Genomic DNA, 24,642 nt, shown 5'->3' on the forward strand with positions numbered 1-24,642 from the left:
TTATTCTGCAAGGAGTAAAGTGGAGCCAGCGAGAGGCCAAGGAAGCACCACAAGGTGAGCAGATTTTGAGCAGAGGCCCCTCTGGGGGCTGCTTCCTGGTGGCTGTGGTTCCATTTATAGCCACCTTTCTCTTGTCTCTCCATCATTCAAGGGGAGGGGGCTCTCAGAAATTGACTTCTGCTCCTGGAAGAACTGCTGACAGGCACTATGATGAGCTTACAGGTCCTGAGAATAAGCCTGATGATGCTGGCAGTGTGGGCATTCAGTCCTGTGGATGCTGAGCTAGACTGGACACACAAGCGGGCCTTGGCCCAGAAGGGACACCTGAACCAGGTGGTGCCAAAAGGGGATCACTGTTGGTTGGGGGCCAAGATTCGAAGACTCAGAGCTGCACCTCAGCATCACCTCTTTGGGATCTATCCCAGCAGGCCTGGGAACTACCTGAGATCCTACCCTACTGAGGAGCAGGGACCCCACCGTGCAGGAGGCGGTAAGGCAAGTCCTAAGGAGAAGCCAGATATTCTCCAACACCCGATTGGAGGGACAGAAGGAGTAAGGAGTCAAGTTGAACAGTCAGCTGCCCGATGGGTACAGGATGGTCTCCTTGGGCAGGCAGAACTGCTGGGTGATGATGACACTTATTTTGACTATCAAGGACCCAGGGAGTCTGTAGATGAGTCTGGAATGCAGAAAAGGGCAGGCACTGTCGCTACCACTACCACCATCCTCACACGCCCAAAGGAGCCTAATCCAGAGACCCACAGGAAGGGTCACGCTAAGAGGGAGGAGAGTAGGCTAGTAGTGAAGAGGGAGGCAGAGGGCGTGAGGGGAGACCCTGACCTCTCTTCTCAGTTTCCCCGCCCTTGGCCTACGCATTCCCTTATGCATGGGGCCAGGAAGAGTGCACTGGAGGACAGCATCCAGAATAGCGGAGGTGACCCTTCCTGGGAAGGAGTGATCTCTCCTCCTCAGTGGGGATTGCCTGTCGTCTACTTCTCGGGGAGGCAGGAGCGGCTGCTTCTACGTCCAGAAGTGCTGGCTGAGATTCCCCGGGAGGCATTCACGGTGGAAGCCTGGGTTAAACCGGAAGGGGGACAGAACAACCCAGCCATCATTGCAGGTAATAACCCATTTGTGGGCTTTCTGTGGTCTTCAGGGTATGGTTGGCTCCATTTTTGACTGGGCTAGGCATAGGGGGCAAGAAAGGGAAGGGGACAGAGCAGGGAGTTTAAAAAGGCTGGCTAACATGAGAGAAGGAAGGTCTTTTATTCATAAGGATTTGGGACCCCATAGACAATAATGTCTCTAGTGGTAATTCCTTTTGTCTCTCCTATTGACCTCTTCTTATAGGTTATGCTTGTACATAGAAGATCTTAAGCTCAATTCTCTGGTTCCTCCTTAAAGGAACTAGATTTTTGTTTCCTAGACAGTTAAGAATGGCTTATCTTACTCTCTTTCTCATAGTTGTGTTTGAGATACGGAGGCAACTTTGAAAATAGATGGGAGTTCAAAGACCTGGGCTGGTCATGCATGAGCTAGTTTGGGCAGAAATGGGACAAGGCTTCCAGCTACACAGCCTTTGGATTCTCACTGGCTCCCTGTGCTCCTAGCAGCCCTGAGCTTGCCTGAAAGGTTCTCCTTAGACCTGCTTCTAGTCTTGGGGGCCCTTTTACTTTCTTCCAGTAATTGTATGTCTCACATAGGAGTAGTGGAGATTATGGAAAATGTTGTTCACAGTCAAGATCCAGTGTTCTAATCTTGGCTGTCTCAGAGGGATCTACACAGGAAATCTTGTATAACACTATGGTTTTCACTTGTCTGAAAACAGTCCTCATGCTTGTTTCTCTCTACCAAGATATTAGCATTTGTAGTGGAAAGAAAAAAGAGTGGGGTCAGGAGTGGCTGCCTTTCTTGACTTCACTGGGGAGGTTGGCTTTAAGCATAGCTGGGTAATGAGGCTGACTATCACATTAGTTCATATCTCATTACCCTATTGCATTCCGTATAACTCAACCAAACATAGTAGAACCATTTGAATCAAGTTCATGAGAATCACCACCAACATCCTTTGACTCGGGTCCATTTCATGGGGAAACTGAGACAATAATAAGCATGCCAATGACAGGCTAAGACTAGAACTACAGAGTCTGAGATTGCTTGCTAACTCCCCAAATTAAAAAGTTCAGGTTGCTGGATGCCTATAAATTAATTTTAGGCCAACGGGAAAGAAATCTGGATGGAGAGAGACTCTCTCAATGGGTTTTGCTGGAACATCCCTTCTGGACACCCTGTCTCCCCCTCGTTGGCTGTGATCTTTCCTTTGGAAGCTGGGATTCCCAGACACTGAGCACTCTAGAGTCTTGTGGTTTTGCTTTATTTTATTTTTGGTGGAAGAGGGGGTGAGGGAAGGGGAGAGGGAAGGGGCTGGGCTGTAAGATAGGCGGAGGACTGAGAAAGAGTGGAAGGAAATCCTTATTCCGGAGCCAAATGGATGAAATAATGAGATGATTATCTGATCAGAGTTGGCAGCTTCTCAGTTTTTCCCAGATGACATCTTCTTGCTGCCTAATCGCACTTCCTAGTACCCATCTGCCAGGGAAACTGTGTGCTTTCCGTCTAGACCGAGCCCCACAACTCTGCTTACCCCTCCTCCTGCAGTAGCAACATGGGGACCTAGAATCAGCTCCCTGGCTGAACAGAATTAGTGAGGGGGTCAACAGGCATATGCTTGGAAGGCCTCAAGGGTCTATTACTTTGAGTTATTAAAGGCCAATGCTTGAGAAGCAAGTGTCAGAACAGTGAACACACCTGCCCTCTGCCTGGTCCCTTCAATAGCTCATGCTCTGCACAGAGAGAAGCGGCTCTGTGATCTGATTGTAGTTAAGCACTCTCACCTCATGCCCCTGTCCATCACCCAACTCATCTTGTCACAGTACACACACTTAGACCCTTCTCTCAGGTGCCCATCTGAGCTCTCTTGACCCTAAGCATGTAAAATTGGGCAGGAAATAATTTGTCTTTTTCCTTAGATCATCTAATTGTGTTTTAGGTGAAAGTTTACACAGCAAATTCATTTCCCACTCAACAAGTTATATGCGGACGTCTATAACACTATTTTATCTTTCCTCAAGTGTCAGTAATCTCCCCATTTCTGCTCTACTTTCCCTTCATTTCCCTTCTTGCCTTTTCATCTTTGCTTTTGGGAAAGTTTTGACCTTTTGATGTCCTATTATTAATTGTCCGAAGGAGCACTTTTCTCATGGGTCTTAATTATCTTATAGGTCAATTTATTGTCTGACTGAAAGGCTCCTGGTTAAAGGAATGTGCTGGGAGAATAATCTTGGGGGTCCTTCCAGTCTCTCAGCCCAGGAAGTCTAGTCTTTTTTCTACAAACTTGTGTCTTGTTCTACATTGCCTGATCATACAGATTAGACTGGCAGCCAGGTCTCACTGGCACTTCTGGTCCCAGGGTTGAGGAGGCTGTGAATCCTGTGGGCCCGTCATTCTCTGCATGTAAAACTTCTTCGATGGCCTTCACTTTCCTTTGCTTCAGGTGGGAAGAGACCCAAAGTCATATCTCAAATAACTGCAAATTTTTAAGGTCATAGATGCTATTCACCTAACTAGGAGATAGAGCACTGTCTTTATGAGCTACGCTATGCCACATTGACCTACATGTCCCCTGTGACATTGGACTTTAGCCTTAAAGTCCAGTAACTCAGTTTGAACATGTCTAAGAAGTTGCCATAACTGTGCCCCTTTGTGTTCTATCATACTTATGAACACATACACATCACATGTGAGTATACACACACATGCCCACAGTTCTACCTGCATGCCCATAGTTTTATATTCATATATGCCTGGGCAGGAAATCTGATGCACCAGTTGAGCTTCTGTCTTCTTTTTCAACCCAGAGTGTCCCCTGCAGTATCCTGGTGTTTCCATTCTGGGAAGGGTGACAGAGGCAGAGCAGGGAAGGGAATACCAAGGGCTGCCTGTGTACTGTCCTCGACCTGTGTGCATCACAAATATTCTTTAGATGAAAGGTCTAAGGAGGGAACTCTGGTGGCCTAGTGGTAAGGTGCTGTGCTGCCAACACAACAAGGCATGTGGTTTGAATCTGCCGGATGCTCGGGGGGAGAAAGGAGAGCAATCTCCTCCCATTCGATCAGCTGCCTTTGAAAACCCACCGGAGGGTCAGGTATAGGTCAGCTCTGACCTGATGGTCCACAACACCAACAAAGATCTAAGGGATATGAAATTTGAGAACAAGACCTTCATTCTTCAGGATTCTGGTATCCAGGCTCCTGAGGTCAAAGATATTCTTGTTTAAGTAAATGCTTAGTTACTTATGTGGACCAACCCCAGGGCTAAAAACAGTTAGTTGAAGTTCTTCAGAAGTAAAAGTCTGACTGGCACTGATTTACTCACTTGTATCAACAGAGCACCCAGTCTTTCTTTACTGACCCACTCATTGGTTCTTTAGTTGGCCTGTTCCTGCTTTGGCAGAATGACTATAATAGAACCATTTCACCTGGACTGAAACACAGCTTAATTGTTCTAGATCTGTTTCTCTGCTACAGATAATCCAAAGTGTGAAAAACTTGGCTTCCACGTTCTTTTCCAATACTTCTCAAATCTCACCTTCAACCCTCTTAACATATACTCAATTTTTATCATACCCGAGGGTTGTTTGGTTGTTGTTATCACCCCCCCCCCCCCGCATCACGATAGTCAAGCAATTCAATTACACCAGCCCTTATAGCAGAACCTCCCATGAGACATAGCGCCATAGGGAATATTTCCCACACTGAGCACTAGGTGGCAGTGTTGCCTCATGCACAGAAAAGAGACTCATTTTTGCAGCCACGTAGTGCAGTTGGGAATGTGTCTGGTATTGGAAGGCTGTCGCCTGCCTTGGCCTCTTGGCTATATTTAATCATCTTGTAGTGTTTTGTTGGTAGACATCCCTTAAGGTGAGCGTCATACAAGCCTTTTGGCCCATGTGAAGATTAAAGTAACATTTTGGGGACAGTAACAATTAATAAAGAAAATATCATCAACCAGACTTAACAACTTCCCCCACCACAGATATCCTCATTCTTCCTCCACAGGAAGTTCTAGAACCCAGAATCCTTTCATTTAGGTGCAAGGACAACGTAGACCTCAAAGACTTCAGGTGCTGAAACTCTAAGAAAAAATGGTGGTACCTGGCCCTTTTCAAGTTAGATCCTCTGAAATTGTTTATCGCAACAGGCCACTGAGGACTGAAAACAATCATATTCTGGATTCTCTGTAAATGTGGCTAGGCCCAGGTAATTTAAGTGTATGTGGACCCTTAGGAGTAGCCCGAGGTCAGGAAACAATTTGGATGGCCATTGAGAACGAGTAGTGAACATCACTCAAGTTCTGTACCATCCTGCTATGAAATCTTCCAGCTCTAGTGCCCAAGCCTTAAACCATCCTGCTCTTTTCCTTGACTTCTCAACTTCCTTTCCTTTTTCCTTCAACCTCAACATACACACAAGAGAAAATTTTAATAGGTTCCTCCTCACCCATAATTGATTTCAAATGTTCCCTGAAGCTGCCCAGCTGAGTTACCACCTGCAGCTCCAAGTTGCAGAAGACTGAGTCACTAAGTCCATGGCAGAATTAGAGCCTGACCCAGGTTTCTTCATTTAACAAATATTTATTGAAAGCCTTGCCATGCAAAGCACGGGAAAGGCACTCTGGGGAATATAAAGACGTCTAAGAAACTCTCCCTGATTTGAACAGGAGTTTTCCACCTCTGAGGATCTCAGTTTTAGAGCTTATCACAAGGTTGCAGAAGGAAGAGCACAAGCCTGGAAGTCAGACAAGCCTGCTGGGAAATCAGATTCCATCTTTGAATGGTTGTTCGTGCTGTGATCTTTGACAACTCAGAGAACTTTTCTGAGGCTTAGTTTGCTCACATTGAAAAACAAAACTACGCCTTGTAGAGTTATTATGATATTAAAATCAGTCTTACATGTTAAATAACACAGCACAGACTTGATCCATGGTAAGAATTAACAGGGAGAGATAGCCATTACTCAGAGGAATGCATTAACCTGCTCATCCTTGGTTTTAGTCCACTAACCTAGACTTTCTCCTTAGGTGGAATTTTTACTTGAATTTCTTAAGAGTGTAGTTTGTTGACCTGTAAATTCAAAGTCGTAAATAATAGCCAACTTCCCACATAATAATTCTTATGAAGATAGATAACATTATATTATAGAAGGGGTATTTTTTGTTTGTTTGTTTCTGTGTGCCCCATCCCAATCATTTGTTCTTTTCAGCCCGATGGTACTATTTCTAATGAATTGAGTAATGAAAGTACTGGAGATGAAGGTGCGCCTGATACAGGCCATGGTCTTTGCAATCACTTGTTATGCATCAGAGAGCTGGACAATGACTAGGGAGGACAGAAGGAGAATTGATGCTTTTGAGCTGTGGTGCTGGAGAAGAGTATATTGAATGTACTATGGACTGCTAAGAAAACAAACAGATTCATCCATCTCGTTAAGGGTCTTCCTCTCTTGTGCTGTCATTCCACACTCCCAAGCATGATATCCCTCTCCAAGGACTGGTCCCTCCTTGCAACATGTCCAAATTATGTCAGACGAAGCTTCAGAATTCTTGCCTCCAAGGAGCAGCTTGGTTTCACCTCCAGGACAAACCTATTTGTTCTCTTAGCAGACAATGGTATATTCAACACTCTTCTCCAACACCACAGTTCAAAGGCACCATTCTCCTTCTATAATCCCTAGTCATTGCAGCTCTCTTATGCATAGCAAGTGATTGTAAAGACCATGGCCTGTATTAAGTGCACCTTAGTCTCCAGACTGACATCATTGCTCTTCAGAACTTTGGAGAAGTCTCTGACAGCAGACATTCCCAGTGCAATACATCTTTTAATTTCCTGGCTGCTGGTGCCAAGAGTGTTGACTGTGAAGACAAGAAAACTGAAGCTGTTAACAATCTCAGTCTCTTCACCATCTATCATGATGCTGTCAATCAGCTTGGTGGTGAGAATCTTTGTTTTCTTGATGTTGAACTTCAATTTATATTGAAATCTGCAGTTCTTGACCTTCTGCAACAAGAGCTTCAGGTCTTCCTCAGTTTCAGCAAGCAGGGTTGTGTCATATGCATAACACAGATTGTTGATGAGTCTTTCTCCAATCCTGACGCCACATTTCTTCTCATAGAGCCCAACTTCTCAGATAATCTGTTCTGCATATAGATTGAAATGGTATGGAGATAGGACACATCCCTGGAGTACAACTTTCCCAATTTTGAACCATGCAGTGTTTCCTTCCTCTGTTCTGATGACTGCCTCTTGATCCAAGTATAGGTTTTGCCTAAGCACAATTAAGTGTTCTGAGATTCCCATTCTTCAGAGAGTTAGCCATAGTTTGCTGTGTTACACACAGTCAGATGCCTTTGCAGAGTCAATGAAGCACATTATTAATGAAACAAAATGATAGACATTCCTCTGGTACTCTCTGCGTTCAGCCAAGATCCATCTAACATTAGGTATAATATCTCTAGTACCAAGAGCTCTTCTAAATCCAACCTGCATTTCTGGCAGTTCTCTGTTGATGAGCTATTCCAGTTGTTTTTGGTTAATCTTCAGCAAAACCTTGCTTACATATAATATTAATGATAACGTTTTCTAATTTCCACACTCTGTTGGATCACCTTTCTTTGCAATGGGAACAAGTATAGATCTCTTACAGTCAGTTGGCCAGAGAGTGGTCCTCCAGATTTCTAGGCACAACTTGGTGAGCACATCCAGGGTAATGCCTGTTTATTGAAATATATCAATTGGTATGCTATTCCTGGGGCCTTGGTTTTTGCCAATTCTTTCAGTGCAGCTTGAACATCTTCCTTCATCACCACAGGCTCTTGCTCATACATTGTTTCATGAAATTCTTCTGTGTCTGCCAATTCCTTTTGGTACATTGACTCTGGATACTCTTTCCATCTTTTTTTTAATACTTCCTGGGTCATTTAATATTCTGCCTAAAACATCCTTAAGTATTGCAACTTGAATTTGTTCTTCACTTCCTTGAGCTTAAGAAATACTGAGCGAAAACACACACATACACACACACACACACACACAAACCCAAAAAAGAACCAAGAAAAAGAAATACTGAGCAAGTTCAGCCCCTTTGATTTTCTCACTCCAGCTCTTTGCACATTTCAGTGTAATACTTTACTTTGTTTTCCCATGCTGCCCTTTGAAATCTTCTGTTCAGTTCCTTAATATCTTGATTTCTTCAATATACTTTGGCTTCTTGGCATTTTAGTGCAATATTTAGAGTGTCTTCTGACATCCATTTTGGTCTTTTCTTTCTCCCCAACCTTTGTAATGATCTTTTGCCTTCTTCATGAATGATATTCTTTATATCCTCCCACAGCTCGTCTGGTCTTCTCTCATTAGTGATCGAGGCCTCAAATCTGTTCCTGAGATGGTTTTAAACTTCAAGTGGAATAGACTCAAGGTCATATTTTGGTTCCTGTAGGTTTGATTTAATTTTCCTTAGCTTCAGCTTGAACTTGCATATTAGCAGTTGGTGGTATGTTCCACAATCGGCATAGTTTTCACAGCTGATATGGAGCTTCTCCAGTGGTTCTTTTCATAGATGTAGTAGATTTTATTCCTATACATACCATCAGGTGAAATCCATGTGTATAGCCTGTGTTTGTTTCATATAAAATGTATTTGCAATGAATAAGTCATTTATTGTGCAAAATTCTATCATTCCATCTCCAGGTTTTCCAACGAATGATCCTTCTCTGTTCCCGACTTTTTCATTCTAGTCACCTACTATCATTACTAAGTTATTTTTATTGCATGTCCGATCAATTTCTGACTGCAAAAGTTGGTAGAAATTTTCGATTTCCTCTTCTTTGGCTCTTGTTGTTGGTACATGCATCTGAATGATAGTGGTATTCACTGGACTTCCTTGTATGCGTATGGATGTTATCTTGTCACTCACAGTACTGTATTTCAAGATGGATCTAGAAATGACTTTTTTTAACTATGAAAGCAACTCCATTTTCCCCCTCACCTTTTCATCTCCAGCTTAGTAGATCATATGATCGTCTGACTCTAAATGTCCCATGCCAATCTATCTTATCTTGCCGATACCCAGTATGTCAATATTTATGCATCCATTTCTTCCTTAACAATATTTAATTTTTCTAAAAGCAATCTACATGTTCAATGCAATCCTAATCCAGATACTAAATTCATTTTTCAAGGACATTTAAAGGGAAATTATCAAATATATTTGGAGAGGCAAGAGACCCCGAATGAGCAAATCACTTCTGAGAAACAAAAATGAGGTTGGAGGCATAGTACTCCCTGACCTTAAAACCTACTACACAGCAGTAATATCCAAAACAGCATGGTACTGGTACAATAGCAGGCACATAGACCAATGGGACGGAATTGAGAACCCAGAAATAAACCCAGATATTTATGGTCAACTGATATTCGACAAGGAAATCAAAGCTATCAAATGGGGAAATGATAACCTCTTCAACAAATGATGCTGACAAAACTAGTTTTCCCCCTGCAGAAAGCTGAAAACAGGATCCACATCTCACACCATACACAAAAATTAACTCAAGGTGGATCAGAGACCTGGGAGTAAAGCCCAAAACCATAAAGTTCCTAAGAGACAAACAGGGATCAAGCTTAGAAGTGCTAGTCCAAGATATAAATAGACTGCCAAATACAATCAGAAATGCACACTCTAAAGAGTATAAAACTGATGCATGAGACCTTCTAAAGATTAAATCCGTGTGTGCATCTAAACCTTTTTCCAACAGGGTGAAAAGAAAACCTACAGACAGGGAAAAAATTTTCATAATACCATATCAGACAAGAGTCTTATAACAAAGATTTACAGAATAATCCTGGGCTTCCACAAGAAAAGGACTGATAAGCCAATTACAGCATGAGCAAAAGACATGGAAAAAATTTTCACAGAGGAAGATATTCGAATGGCAAACAGACATATGAAGAAATGCTCCATATCACGGGCAATAAGAGAGATGCAAATCAAAACCACAATGAGATACTATCTCACTCCAGTAACAGAGGCAAAGTTTAACAGGGAAGTAAGTAATAGATGTTGGAGAGGATGTGGTGAGAAAGGAACTCATATAAATTGTTGGTGAGATTGTAAAATGGTACAATGACTCTGGAAGGAGTTTAGAGCTTCCTCAAAAAGCTGAACATAGAAATTCCATATGACCCAGCTATTCCACTACTTGGAATATACCCTGAGAATATGAGAACTGAAGTACAAACTGAGATTTGTACACTAATGTTCATAGCAGCATTATTCACCATTGCAAGAACATGGAAACAAACAAATGGATTGAGAAATCATGGTACATTCACACGATGGAATACTATGCAGCACGCAGGAACAATGATTTTGTAAATTATTACCTAACTTGGGAGGGACTTGAAAGCATTATGCTGAATGAACTAACTCAGTCCAGCAAGGATAAATATTGTATAAAACCATTATTGTAGAGCAAATATAAGGATCCAAGAGGAGTGGGAGAGGTTGGAAGCAGAGGGATGAGGATGTGCAGCAGTTGGGGGAGATTAATCATGGGGTTGTGCAATATGATGGGTGGTGAGGTGAGGGACATAGAAAGAATTTGTTCTTGAAAACAATGTATTTGAATTTTGTAAATAAGCTAGTAGAATTTTTTAAAAAAAACCCTAATATCTAATTTTCCTACATTCATGTTCTCATATTCCATGTTTCAATCACTAGTGTCTGATTACAACTGTTTCTCCTCCTTTATGTTTCCATACTTGAGGGCTCCACTTCAGTTGCCCTGTTAGTCTACGTGTGTTCTATTTTACATAGGGTTTTTGAAGGCCTGCTATTTTGGAAGTGGATGGCCAATCCTTCTTCCTAGTCTGTCTTAATCTGAATGCTCAGATTTAGAAAGTATCTGACAGACAAGCATTTTACAGGAAAGAGCATATGAAAGGTATCTCCCCAATTGTAGAAATAACCAATAGTGTTGTCCCTACCCTTACTCCACCAGGGTTCCTTTCTACTCACATCGAATCCATTCAATACCTATCTCCTTCTATCCAGCCCTTGATATGATAGCTTGTATCTCAAGCTTTCTGGGCTTCTGTGATTCCAGACGCCTCAAGCTGCCACTAGTTGCTTATGTTGCAGCCAGTGTCTCCTGAGTTTAGGAGTCTGTAAGTCCATATCCCAGGTGCTAATGTTAGCAATTCCACTACTGGGACAATACCCCAAAGAGACCATAACTGCCATCCAAGCAGATATATGCACACCCATGTTTATCATGACTTTGTTCACAATAGAAAGGAGTTGGAAACAACCTAAGTGCCCATCAACAAACGAATGGATAGAGAAGCTGTGGTATAGTCACACAATGGAATACTACGCTGCATTGAAAAACAAGGAACTCATGCAATATTATTCAAAATCGGTGTCCCTGGAGGACATTATGCTAATGAAATATCTCAGTTACAAAAGGACTAACAATGCATAGTGCCACTGCTGTAGAATAGGACTGACATCAGGGTTGGGGTAAGAAGGAGAAAATCTGGATAAATTATGTATACTGAATTGAAACGGATGAGGGAGAGAACAGTTTAAAAACAATATATTATAGGGCATTATTTTTATCATAAGAGCCTGGAATGAAGGCTGCAGAGTGGAGTATACTTGGGGTGGGGGTGAGCTGGGGTGCGGAGGGATTGTAAAACAATGAAGGAATTTTACTTTTCAAAGAGAAGAGCAAACTGGGGGAGAGGGGGTGGGCGGGGAGAAAAGTGCAACAATGAATGAATGGAAGTCCAAAATCTCTATAAATGTTCATTGAAATGAATAAAGATAAAATATTAATTGCCCCAAACCTACCAACTTTGCAATACTCACTTAATAATTTCCAAAATAGATTGTAAATATTCAATGGAGAATAAACCATTTAAAAAAAAAAAGACACTTATGGCCCTGTGCCCCCATATCCTGTTTTTAGCTCTTTAAGATGTTTGGTGTCGGAAATGGGATTTGTTGTTTCGGACTCACAGAAACATGGTTTGGTTTTGTGAATGTGGGGCTTGGAAAAAATGTACAGTTAAAATGGCATTAGTTTATTTCTATGAAGTAAGGGAGGCAAAGCATACCACCCACTGGCGATATAAATCTAGATTTTAGCCCAGCAATTCCAGCACACAATTTCACTATTAGTCCAGGCTCCAGTTTCAATCCAACAGTCAGCTTCTCCTTCCATCATCAAAGGCAACAACAGGAAAACTTATCACTGTTGCCTTTATCTCAGAGCTCTTCTGGTTACACTTTGCTACAGTTTCTCCACAGCAATGCCACAATCTCTCCACCATTATCACCAGGGTCTTATTCTCAAAAGGGTCTTACTCCAGTCTCCCTCAAGTCTTCCTCTCCTCAAGTCTTACTGCTCGGTGTGGAAAGGGAAGCACTCTTTTTCTTATCCTAGTCTCGCAGCTATTGATGATTTTCAAGACCATGTGTCTGTACTTAAGGTAGTTGGAGACCAGAGGTGGGTCGTGATAATGGCCTGGAAAAGCACCAACTTTAAACTAATACCACAACACCATACAATTTATCTTAAAACATTTTTCATCATCTTCAACAGAAGACATTATGAGGGCTTCTCTTTTCTCTTGGCTTTTCCTCTATTCTTCAGAACCCTAAAAGACATTCTTTTATTTACTTTCTATGGAGTTGCCTATTCTGGACATGTATAGATTTGTGTATTCAGGACATCTCATATAAGTAGGGTCAGTGAATATGTGGTCTCTTGTGTCTAGTTTCTTGAGGTTCATACTCATAGTAGTATGCATCAGTCCTCCATTTCTTGTTATTTAAAAAAAAACCCTTCAGTGGTCATACCAGATTTCATTTATCCATTCTGAGTTTATGAATATTTTTGCTTTTTGTCATTTATGAACAACACTATAAATATTTGTACACAAGTTTTTGTGTGAACATATGATTTAATTTCTCTTGTGTATGTATTAAAATACATTGCTAGGTTGTATTATACTCCTATATTTCACATTTTTAAGTACTTCCAAAAAGTTTTTCCAAAAGGTCTGAACCATTTTACAATCTCCAGCAATATAAGACATCCAGTTTTACATTTCTTACCCACTATACCTTGTGGTAAGGATTGTGCTGACAGTTCAAAGGCTTGTGGTTCAAGTCCACCAGCAGATCTTCAGGAGAAAGATGAGCAATCTCAACTCTTGCAATCTACAGCCTCTGAAAACCTGTTGGTAGGTCAACTAGGAGTCGCTTCTGACTTCATTGCTCATGATAAAAACATCATAACAAAGTTAAATGAAGGAATTTAGCTGCTGTAATCTATAGTGTATTGTGCTGCAAACCAAAATCCTCAAGTCTCTGGTTCAAATTCATCAGCCAGTCCGAGGGAGAAAGATAAAACAGTTTCCTGCCATTAAGGTTTACAATCACCAAAAACTGATATAGGGTCCCCATGAGTCAGAACCAAATCCATGGCAGTGAGTTTCAGTTTTTGAAAATTAAATGGGCTTCTGTGGCTTCACTGACAAACAGGGTTTGTCACTGCTTATATCTGATAGAATCTCTGTAATCTTCTAAGAGAAAAGTATCTTCCTTTTTTGTTCAATAAAGAGAGATATGTGGGCCTTTCCTGGTTGAGATGAGTATTCTCATCAAATGCTTACTATTGTTTCACAAGATTATCGTAACAGGAACACTTTCCTGGATGGACCCAGCTCTACATGGAGGCACTTTTGGCTTGAAATATACTATTTACCCACTGACTGGAAGAGAGCCATATTTATTCCCACAAAAAAAAGTGACCAGACAGAACGTGGAAATTATTGAACAATATCACTAATATTACATGCAAGCAAAATCCTACTGCAGATTATCCAAAATCGATTGAAGCAGTACATTGACAGAGAATTATCAGAAATACAAATTGAATTTAGAAGAGGCTGTGGCAATAGAGACTGTACTGCCAATGTCAGGTGGATCTTGGTCGAAATCAAAGAGTACCAAAGGAGAGTCTGACTGTGTTTCATTGACTATGGAAAGGCATTTGACTGTATGGGTCACACATAAAAATTTGTGGCTAACCTTGAGAAGAATGGAAATTTCAGAACACTTGATTGTGCTCATGCAAAACCTATACTTGCATCAGGAAGCATTCCTCAGAACAGAGCAAGGAAACAATGCATGGTTCAAAATAAAAAAATTGAATGCCTCAAGTATGAGTTCTGTCTCTTACCTTTTCAATCTGTGTGCAGAACAGATCATTTGGGAGGCTGGACTTTATAAGGAGGAATGTGGCATCATGATTGGAAGAAGACTTATTAACAGTCTGCAATATGCAGATGATACAACCTTGCTTGCCAAAACTGAGGAGAACTGAAAGCATTTGCTGCAGAATAGATTGAAGCTCAACATCAAGAAGACAAAGATTCACACCACTGGCTCAATTGGCAGCACAATTATAGGCGGAGAAGAGATGGAGGTTGTTAACAATTTAACTTGCTTGGCTCCACAAGCTATACTCTTAGCACCAAGAGCTAGGAAATCAAAAGATGAATTACTTTATGGAAGACTGCTGTCAGACCTTTCCAAAGTGCTAAAGAATAATGATGTCAGTCTAGAGACTAAGATGCACCTGATCCAGTCCATGGTCTTCATAATTACTTGCTATGCATCAGAGAGCTGGTCGATGACTAAGGATGATAAAAGAATAGAGTTCTTTGAGTTCTGGTGCTGGAGAAGAGTCTTGAACATACCATGGACTGCCAAGAGAACAAATAAGTCCATCTTGGAGAGGATGAAACCAAGTTTTTCTTTGGAGGCAAGAATTTTGAAGCTCTATCTCACATACTTTGGGCATTTATCCAGGAGGAAACACTCCTTGGTGAAGGACATCATGCTTTGAAGGATGGAAGGACAGTGCAGGAGAGGACACCACAAATGAGGATTGACTCAGTAACTGGGATAATGCGAATAGGCATGTCAGAATCAATAAGACCAGCTCAGGACAGGGCAGGTTTCAGAGCTGTTGTATATAGGATCACTATGAGTTGCAGACAACAACACTACTTTCCGTATTGATGAACTGTAGATGATGTGTATTTGAGGAACACTCAAACCTTTAGAAATCACAGTTCATTGGATTCTGAGGCAGCATTTTCAGAAAGAAAATAAGAGAAATAAAGGAGATAAAGGGGAAAATAAAGTCCTTGCCACTTTATAATAGGAAAAATCTTTCTCCTGCTTTCCGGGTTCTGGACTCCTCTGGGTTTGGCCGTAGCTGTGTGCTGGGTGTAGCAGCTCTATTCAGGGTCTAGTTTATGACTCACAAGGGTTGTATCTAGTGCTGTAAAGCCATCTGGTTTTCTGTGGTGAGTATGAGATAACAATAATCTCTTCTAGGTCATAGTACATGAATGAGTTTCCTCTGGGCATGGCCATGTAGGGCTCATTCCACTTGTCAGACATTTAGTGTCTGACACTTGTGATTCCCCTTCCTCTCTTTATTCCCTGGCCTTGAGTGACTATGGAAGACTCAGTTCTGTCCTTTCCATGGCCTTAGAGGAGTGAGGCTTTAACCAACTAAGGTGACACCATCAGCTGTTCATGCCTTATCCTCTACTAGCATCTTGTTCTCTTCAGTCCTCAGGGTGATGATGGAGGATGTAGTCCTTTAGTGGAACACAGAATAGTAGGTTGGAAATCCTCAGGAGTGACAGCAGCAGGGCTGGAAGGGAGTGATTGCTTTTGACAGCCCAAATATATTCAGCCATCTGCCTGTCATCAGTAATACTTTATTTTTCTTCACTTCTCACTCCTTCCTTTGTGCATGTCTTTATTCTTCCTCTGGGGCTGGTCATCTGATTCATTCAGAATGCTGACCAGGAGACTTGGCTCCTTCTCTTTCATGTCCTAGGCCATGTTTGATGAGGCCAAAAGAACAGAAGAGGGAGTAAACACTAACATTTTTTCAGATTTTCAACCCATATACCCTGAGTATCTCTTAGTTCAGTTCCTTGTGTCATAACCAAATAGAGAAATTCCTTGCTTTTCCCCTGAAGTCCATAGAAGTAGGTCACTTTGGGACTCATCAAATCCATTTATGCTCACATCATGTATCCTATGACCTTAGTACCTTCTAGAAAGTATATCTCAATGCCAAATTTGTGTCTAAAAAAATAACAGCATCTTTTTCTCCTCAGGCTTGAAACTTGCCTTAAAACAATCTCATTGTTTGATTTCTTTTAAAAATAAGAATATCCAGGAAATAAAACTTAGAGGGTAAAAGCAAAAACATCCCAGTTCCCATTATGAGTCAGAAGTGAATAGTGGAGAAAAGTGGTTCTGGTCAAATATACAATATAATAATTGATGCCTCACATTGCAGAATGTTTGGAAGTTGAAGCCATTATAATCAACTGGTCCACTAAAACAAGGAATTACAGTTTATTGATTAGGATTTCAGTCACCTGGTCAGAGGGAAAGTTGTGTTGCTTTCAAGTTAACTGATGTGTAAAGTTACCCAATTACCTAATAGATTATTCAACATTTTCTGATTTTTTTTTTTCTGGTCAGAATGTTTAAACACATTTTATTGTGGTTTGGGTGAAAGTTTACAGATCATAATAGTTTCCCATTCAACTCTTCATACACATCTTGTTTTATGACATTAATTGCAGTCCCTTCAGTAAAACTGCTTTCTTCTTCCTCCCTGCATTCCCCATCCCTGTCCAGCCTTCTTTCTTTCCCCTTTCTGCCTTCTGAACTTTGTTTTTTAAAAAATATTTTAATTTATTTATTTTTAATTTCAATGAACATCTACAGAGATTTTGGAATTCCATTCATTCATTGTTGCACCCTTCTCCCCCCCCCCCCCCCCCCCCCCCCCCCCCCCCGTTTGCTCCTCTCCTTGAAAAGCAAAAGAAAAATTCCCTCATTGGTACACAATCCCCCCCGCACCTCACCCAATCCCACCTCCAACCCCAAATATAATCCACCCTGCATCCCTCATTGCGTACTCCTACGATAAACATAATGCCCTAAAATATAATACTTTTAAACTATTCTCTCCCCCATAGACCTCAATGCCCTAAACATATTTCACCCAGTTTTTCTCAGCCTTACCCCCACCCCGATGCCAGCCTCATTCTACAACAGTGGCACCATATAGCATTTGTCCCTTTGTGACTGAGATGGTGATTTTTTTCTTGATAGAAGTATTCACTGTCCAATCTAGATAAGATCATAAGAGAAGTAAAATAGCTTAGTTTTATTCATTCACTTGATATGTACTGAGTAAATATTTCTTTATCAGGTAAATTATCAGACAAGGAATTACAAGTTGAGCAAACAAGTGTACAAAGCAGGACCTTAGACAAAAGACTCTCACCATCTAGTAGACTCCATCTATTGCCATCAATTCTGGCTCTAATTCTCATCATTCTCTTGAAAAGTATGTAGTGGATTTGAACTTTCAGCCTTTAGCAGAAAACTACTTTAACCACATTATCACCAAAACTCTTTTCCTAGGGAGACTAGGTCAGTAAATAGGTTACAGAAGGAGTGATTATTCCCACTAGAGCAAGTGAAGAGTCAAGATTCCTCAAGTTTAGGGAATGGGAAGGAGCCTGGGTGGTGTAGTTTTGAACTAAGTGAAAGTAGGCAGTTTGAATCCTCTAGACCCTAAATGGGAGGTAGATGGGTAGTATCTTCCCATAAAAAATTGCAATCTCAGAAACCAGATGGAGGATCAAAAGGAGCTGGAATTGACTTAGCGGCATGTCTACTATTGTTTGGATCTGTCCTCTTCCATGCCACTTCATTAGACCAGTTCTTTCTTCAGCTGACAATCACCAAAGGGAGCTTTTTCAGAGAAAACCACTGTTCAAGTCACTTTGCCGCCTAGAACTCTTAGATGGTTCCTTGGATGGTGGCTCTACAGGGTTTCCTAGGCTCTGATCTTTAAGGAGCCCTGGTGGTACAGTGATTAAGTGCCCTGCTACTAACTTAAAGGTTGACAGTTCAAACTCACTAGTAGCTGCACTGGAGAAAAAACTTGATAGTCTGCTTCCTTAGAGATGACAGCCTAGAAAACCCTATGGAGGAGTTCCACGCTGTCACATGGGCTTGCAAATTCAGGACACCCAGTAGGGATTAATGTTGGTGTTTAGGTAATGTGATTTTTTTTTTCTTCCAGAAGACCTTCCTAGATGTTTTTAGAGGCTGATTCTTGATGTTGTTAAATGCTATACAGTCAGAACTAATGGGTAACTGACTCTCCAGCAGGAATTCAGAGACTTTAAATCATACAGGAGGAGACTGCCCATCTCTTTCCCAAAGAACAGCTGGTATATTCAAACTGCATGTCTTTGGGTTGCAGTGCAGCTGCTTCTCACTAGGCCACCAGAGCTTCCTAGTTCTTGATAGGTTGTTTTGGCAATGTCCAGATTAGAACCAGGGTCCACTCCTGTGTCTCTTAAGAATTTGTAGCTCTTTTGGAAATGGTGCATGTAGTTCTTATTTAGCCTAAACGTAGTTTGAGGAAAGGCACTTTGATATTGTTGTGCATAAAATATTGGGCTGCTAACTGAAAAGCCAGCAGTTCAGATCCACCTGTCACTCCAAGGAATAAAGATGGAAAACCTCCTGTAAAGATTTAGAAACCTTGGAAACCTGATGGGGAATTGCTATAGACAATACAGCAGTGTTTTGGTTTAGTTTCTTTATTAGTGCAAAAAAATGTTTGAAGCCTTTTAGTTATTAAAAAACTGTATGTGCACTAAGTGAAGGTGATTGAGATAAAGAATCTGTTGCAAGCAAGGGTTGGTTAAGGGAGTTCTGAGGAGTTAGTGGTAAGGAGCTCTATTTCCAACCTCTAGGTACATGGTTCAAATCTCCCAGTTGCACCAGGGGAGAAAGAATGGACATTCTCCTCTCATTTGGTTTACTCTCTCTGAGAAATCCCACTCCAGAGTCAGCTATGAGTTGGTTTCAACTTAATAGAACCAATAACAACAGAGGTTGGTTCAGGAGTTTCAGATTTGAAGGCCAATTTACATGACATTGGAATAGTACAAAGAGAGTGGTATCCTGCTCAGACATGGTGACTGACCACAAACTCTGAATGTATTGGCTTTCCACAGGTCTGCCAACCATCTGATCTCATTATAAAACTCCTGAAAGGACTCACTACACCCCTCCAGGACTTCCACCCATAATTTCACCCATTCTGTGTACCATGATGGATCATCCAAATTATAAAAACGTCCTGCGGTTCCTGCTTCATTTCTCTGGTCATGACAGAACTAGCTGTAGAAGCTCTGCATTAAACAGCAAATGCAGTTATTACATTCATAACCCAGAGACTGCCTGTACTTGTATTAAAACATTTATCACAGCAGACACTCAATGAACTTCTACTTTGTGCCAGGTACTATACTGGTTGCAAATACAGCTCAACTCTGATTCTAGGCTCGCTCCCGCACTGGAACATAAGCTGACTGAGTCAGAATCTAGACTTCATTCATTGATATACTCATAGAGCATCTAGTCAGCATCGATATAAAAGTTCATTGAATAAATATTTGATAAGAGGATGAATGAATGGCAAGTGAGTAAGTAGAATACAGGATTTAGCCTGACATATTGTAAGCTGAATTATTTGAAAGCAGACACACAGGAAGGTTTTCTGGTTATCTTTAAGTTGGATTTGAATTAGAAGACAACTAAGGGACTTGAAATTCACTTTATAATAACTAGGAAGAGGAGTTACCTTTATCTCATACCTCAACTCCCTCTTCTTCACAGCCAAATCAATCTATTGTTAATAAATACCTATATTTTATATGTTGTGTTGTTGTTGTTGTTTTGTGCTGACAAGTCACCTATGACTCATAGCGACCCTATGTACAACAGTTCTGAACCCTGCTCTCTCCTGAGCCAAACTTATTGTCTCAGACACACTTACTCCCATTACCCCAGTCACTAAGTCAATACATCTCATCGAGGGTCTTCCTCTCTTGCACTGTCCCTCCATCCTCCCAAGCATGATGTCCCTCTTCAAGGACTGGTGCCTCCTTGCAACATGTCCAAAGTCAGATGAAGCTTCAGAATCCTTGCTTCCAAGGAGTAGCCTGATTTTACCCTCTTCAGGATGCACTTGCTTGTTCATCAAGCAGTCCATGGCATATTCAATACTCTTCTCCAGAACCACAGCTTAAAGGCATCAGCTCTCCTTCTATCATCCTTGGTAATTGTCTAGCTTTCTGATGCATAGTACATAATTGCGAAGACCTTAGCCTTGATCAGGGGCACCTTAGTCTCCAGACTGACATCATTGCTCTATAGTATTCTGGAGAGGTAGCTGAAAGCAGACTTTCCCAATGCAATTCATCTTTTGATTTCCAAGCTGCTGGGAGCCAAGCAAACCAAAGCTGTTAACAATCTCAATCTCTTTGCCGTCTATCATGATGCAGCCAATCAGCACACTGGTGAGAATCTTTGTTTTCTTGGTGTTGAGCTTCAATCCATATTGAAGGCCGCAATCCTTGGCCTTCTCAGCAAGTGCTTCAGATGCTCCTCAGTTTCAGCAAGTAAGGTCACGTCATCTGCATATCACATGTTGTTGATGTGTCTTCTTCCAATCCTGATGCCACATTCCTCTTCGTAGAGAACAGCGGAAGATCTGTTCCGCATATAGAATAAAAAGGTATGGGACACATCCCAGGCATACACCATTTTTTTACTTTAAATCAAGCAGTATTTCCTTGTTATGTTCTGATGACTGCCTCCTATTCCAAGTATAGGTTTCACATAAGCACAGTCGAGTGTTCTGGGATTCCCATTCTTCTCAGCCAGTCACAGTTTATTGTGATCCACATAGTCAAATGCCTTTGCATAGTCAATGAAACACAGATAGACATTCCTCTGGTGTGCTCTGCTTTCATCCAAGATTCATCTAACATTAGCTATAATATCCTCAGTACCATGGCCTCTTCTAAATTCAGCCTGCACATCTGGCAGTTTTCTGCTGTTCCAGTCATTTTTGGTTCATTTTCAGCAGAATCTTGCTTGCATGTGATATCAAAGATATTGCTTGATAATTTCTGTACTCTGTTGAATCACCTTTCTTTGGAATGGGGACAAATATGGATCTCTTCCAGTCAGTTGGCCAAGTGGTTTTCCTCTATATTTATTGGCACAGCTTTGAAAGTATATCCAGGGCAGCAACTGTTTGTTGAAATATGTCAATTGGTATACCATCTATTCCTGGAATCTTAGTTTTTGCCAATTCCTTCAGAGCACCTTGAACTTGTTCTTTCATCACCACAGGCTCTTGCTCATACATTGTTTCATGAAATTATTTTGTGTCAACCAATTCTTTTTGGTACAGTGACTCTGTATACTCCTTCTATCTTCTTTTAACACTTCCTGGATTATTTAATAGTATGCCCAAACACCCTTAAGTATTGCAACTTGAGGCTTGAATTTGCCCTTCAGTTCCTTCAGCTTAAGAAATGATGAGTGAGTTTGGCCCTTTTGATTTTCTGACTTGAGCTCATTTCATTAGAATACTCTGTCTTCCTGCACTACCCTTTGAAATCTTCCAATCAGCTCCTTAATTTCTTTATTTCTTACCTTTATTTTGGCTTTTCAGTGCTCTAGTGCAATATTCAGAGTCTCGTCTGACATCTATCTTGATCTTTTCTTCCTCCTCTGTCTTTGTAATGACCTTTTACATTCTTCATGGATGATACACTTGATATCCTCCCAAAGCTCATCTGGTCTTCACTTATTTGTGTTCAAGGTCTCAAATCTGTTCCTAAGATGGTTTTGAAATTCAAGTGGGATAGGCTCAAATTTTTGGTTCCTATAGATATGGTTAAATTTCTTTAGCTTTAGTTTGAATTTGCATATGAGTAGTTGGTGGTCTGTTCCACAATCAGCTCCTGGACTAGTTTTCACAGCCGATATTGAGCTTCTCCAGTGATTCTTCCCACACATGTAGTATATCTGATTCCTATGCATATCACAAGCTGAAATTCATTTGAGTTCTGGTGTCCTAGTGGTAAGAAGATGCACTGAATCCCAAAAGCATGTGGTTCGAATCCACCAGATCAGCCACTCCACCTGAGAAAGAAGGGCAATATCCTCCTTGCTACTAACTGCCTTGAAAACCTGCTGGAGGGTCAGCTGTGGGTTGGTTCTGACTCAATGGTAAACAACAACAGTATCATTTTACCTTTCCTATTAAATCTATTAGTTGAGCAAATAATTTCAGAAACAAGTCTCTGTGAAGAAAATGCAACATAAGCCCTGGAGGAATACTTATTAATAACCAATAGTGGGGAGAAGACAACCTTGCTTGTTGAAAATGAAGAAGACTTGAAGTACTTACTAGTGAAGATCAAAGACTAGAGTTTTTACTATGGGTTACAACTCAAAAAGAAAACAAAAATTCTTAGGGCTGGATCAATAAGTAGCAACACGATAGGAGAAAAGATTGAAGTTATCAAGAGTTTCATTTTACTTGTATCATAATCAACACCCATGGAAGTAGCAATCAAAAACCAAATGACATATTACCCTGGACAATCTTTTGCAAAAGACCCTCTTAAATTATTAAAAGAAAAGATATTACTTTGAGGATTAAGGTATGCTTAGCCCAACTAATGGTATTTTTTATAACCTTATATCCATATGAATGCTGAACAATAAATAAGGAAGCCCAAAGAAGAATGAATTCATTTGCATCATGATCTTCACAAAGGCTGACTATGCCATGGACTACAAGAAGAAGGAACAAATTTGTCTTAGGAAGATAACCATAATACTCCTTAGAAGGGATGATGGTTAAGACTTCATATGCTTTGTTCGTGTGTTTTAGGATAGACTAGCTTCTGGAGAAGGACATAATGCTTGTTAAGGTAGAGAGTCAGTGAAAAAGAAGAGCTTCAGCAAGAAGAGTTAATACAGTGGTTGCAAAAATGGGCTCAAAAGCCACTCTGAGTGTGAGAATGGCACAGGACTGAATAGTCATTGATTCTGCCATACACAGGTCACTGAGTTGGAACTGAGTCGGCTGTATTAGCACTAAAAATAAGGAATATTTGAAGATAAAGTGCAAGTCGCTTTAACTTTTTTTAAAATTCTAACTTGCAGAAGTTGTGCCTTTTTATTTGTTTGTCATAGTTTATGGCTTAGTGGTAAGAAGCTGCTGAGCTGCCATCCCAAAGGCATCTGGTTTGAGTCCACCAGCTGCACTGTGGGATAAAGATGGGCAATTTCCTCCCATATGATTAAATTGCCTCTGAAAACTGCTGGAAGGTTTAAATACCAGCTGGTTCTTACTTGACAGTACAAAACAACAGCAAAATGTCTATATTTAACCAAGCTCTTGTGGCATTGTGTTCTGTGTGTTAGCTAGAATGTCAGCAGTCCTAACCTACCAGTTGCTTTTTTGGGAGAGAGATGGGCAGTTTCCTTCTGTAAAACTTACAGCATTGGAAACCCAATGGAGAGTTGAAGTTAGTTGGGTTTTAAGCTTGTATATATTAAAAACAAATAAACCCTTGCTGAAGATTATTGAAGCTATAGTAGAACACTGAAAGAGAACTTCCAGAAATTAAAAATGGATTCAGAAGAGGCTGTGTGAGAAGAGATATTATTGCTGATGTTAGATAGATCTTGGCTGAAAACAAGCAATTCCATAAACATGTTTATTTGTGTTTTATTGGCAATATAAAGACATTTGACTGTGTGGATCATAACATATTCTGTATAATATTGAGAACAATAGAAATTTTAGAACATTTAATAGTGCTCACGTGAAAACTGTGTAAAGAGCAAGAATAGTTACTCAAACAGAACAAAGGGATTCTGTTGTTGTTACAAGCCATTGAGTCACCTGCAACTCATAGCGACTGTATGTGCAATAGCTTTGAAGCACGCTCTGTCCTGAGCCTGTCTCACTGACCGACACACCTACACACATTACCTACCCTAATTACTGTACCAATCCATCTCATCTGGGGTCTTCCTCTCCTGCGCTGTCCCTCCAACTTTCTGGGCATGTTGTCCTCCAAGAATCGGTTCCTCCTGGCCATGTGTCCAAAGTATGTGAGACAGAGCTTCAAAATCCTAGCCTCCAAGGAGAACTTTGGTTTCTTTCACACTCTCCACCTTTTCATCCTCTATTTGTTTTCTTGGTGGACTATGATATGTTCAAGCACCACAACTCGAAGGCATCAATTCTTCTGTCATCCTTAATCATTGCCCAGCACTCTGATGCATAGCAAGTAATTGAGAAGACTATGACCTGGATCAAGTGCACTTTAGTCTTTAGACTGACATCGTTGTTTTTCAGTGTTCTGGAGAGGTCCCTGACAGCAGATTTTTCCAATGTAATGAATATTTTTTATTTCCTGACTGCTGGTGCTAAGAGTGTTGATTGTAGAAGCTAGCAAGCTGTAATTGTTAGCAAAATCTCTTCACCACCTATCCTGGTGCGACCAAC

At 40.9% G+C, this 24,642-nt stretch overlaps 1 protein-coding gene across 1 annotated transcript in view; it reads left to right on the forward strand.

The window, feature by feature from the left end:
• The first annotated feature begins 207 nt into the window (after positions 1–207).
• The window catches only part of PAPPA2 (pappalysin 2), a 475,277-nt gene continuing 450,842 nt past the window's right edge, over positions 208–24,642 (forward strand). The window contains exon 1 of the mRNA XM_006887711.1: positions 208–1,120. Coding sequence (XP_006887773.1) covers positions 208–1,120 — 913 coding nt within the window. The remainder of the gene's footprint in view (positions 1,121–24,642) is intronic.

Source organism: Elephantulus edwardii, unplaced genomic scaffold (assembly GCF_000299155.1).
Source record: "Elephantulus edwardii isolate Elephantulus edwardi_28Jun2011 unplaced genomic scaffold, EleEdw1.0 scaffold00061, whole genome shotgun sequence".
Classification (NCBI taxonomy): domain Eukaryota; kingdom Metazoa; phylum Chordata; class Mammalia; order Macroscelidea; family Macroscelididae; genus Elephantulus; species Elephantulus edwardii.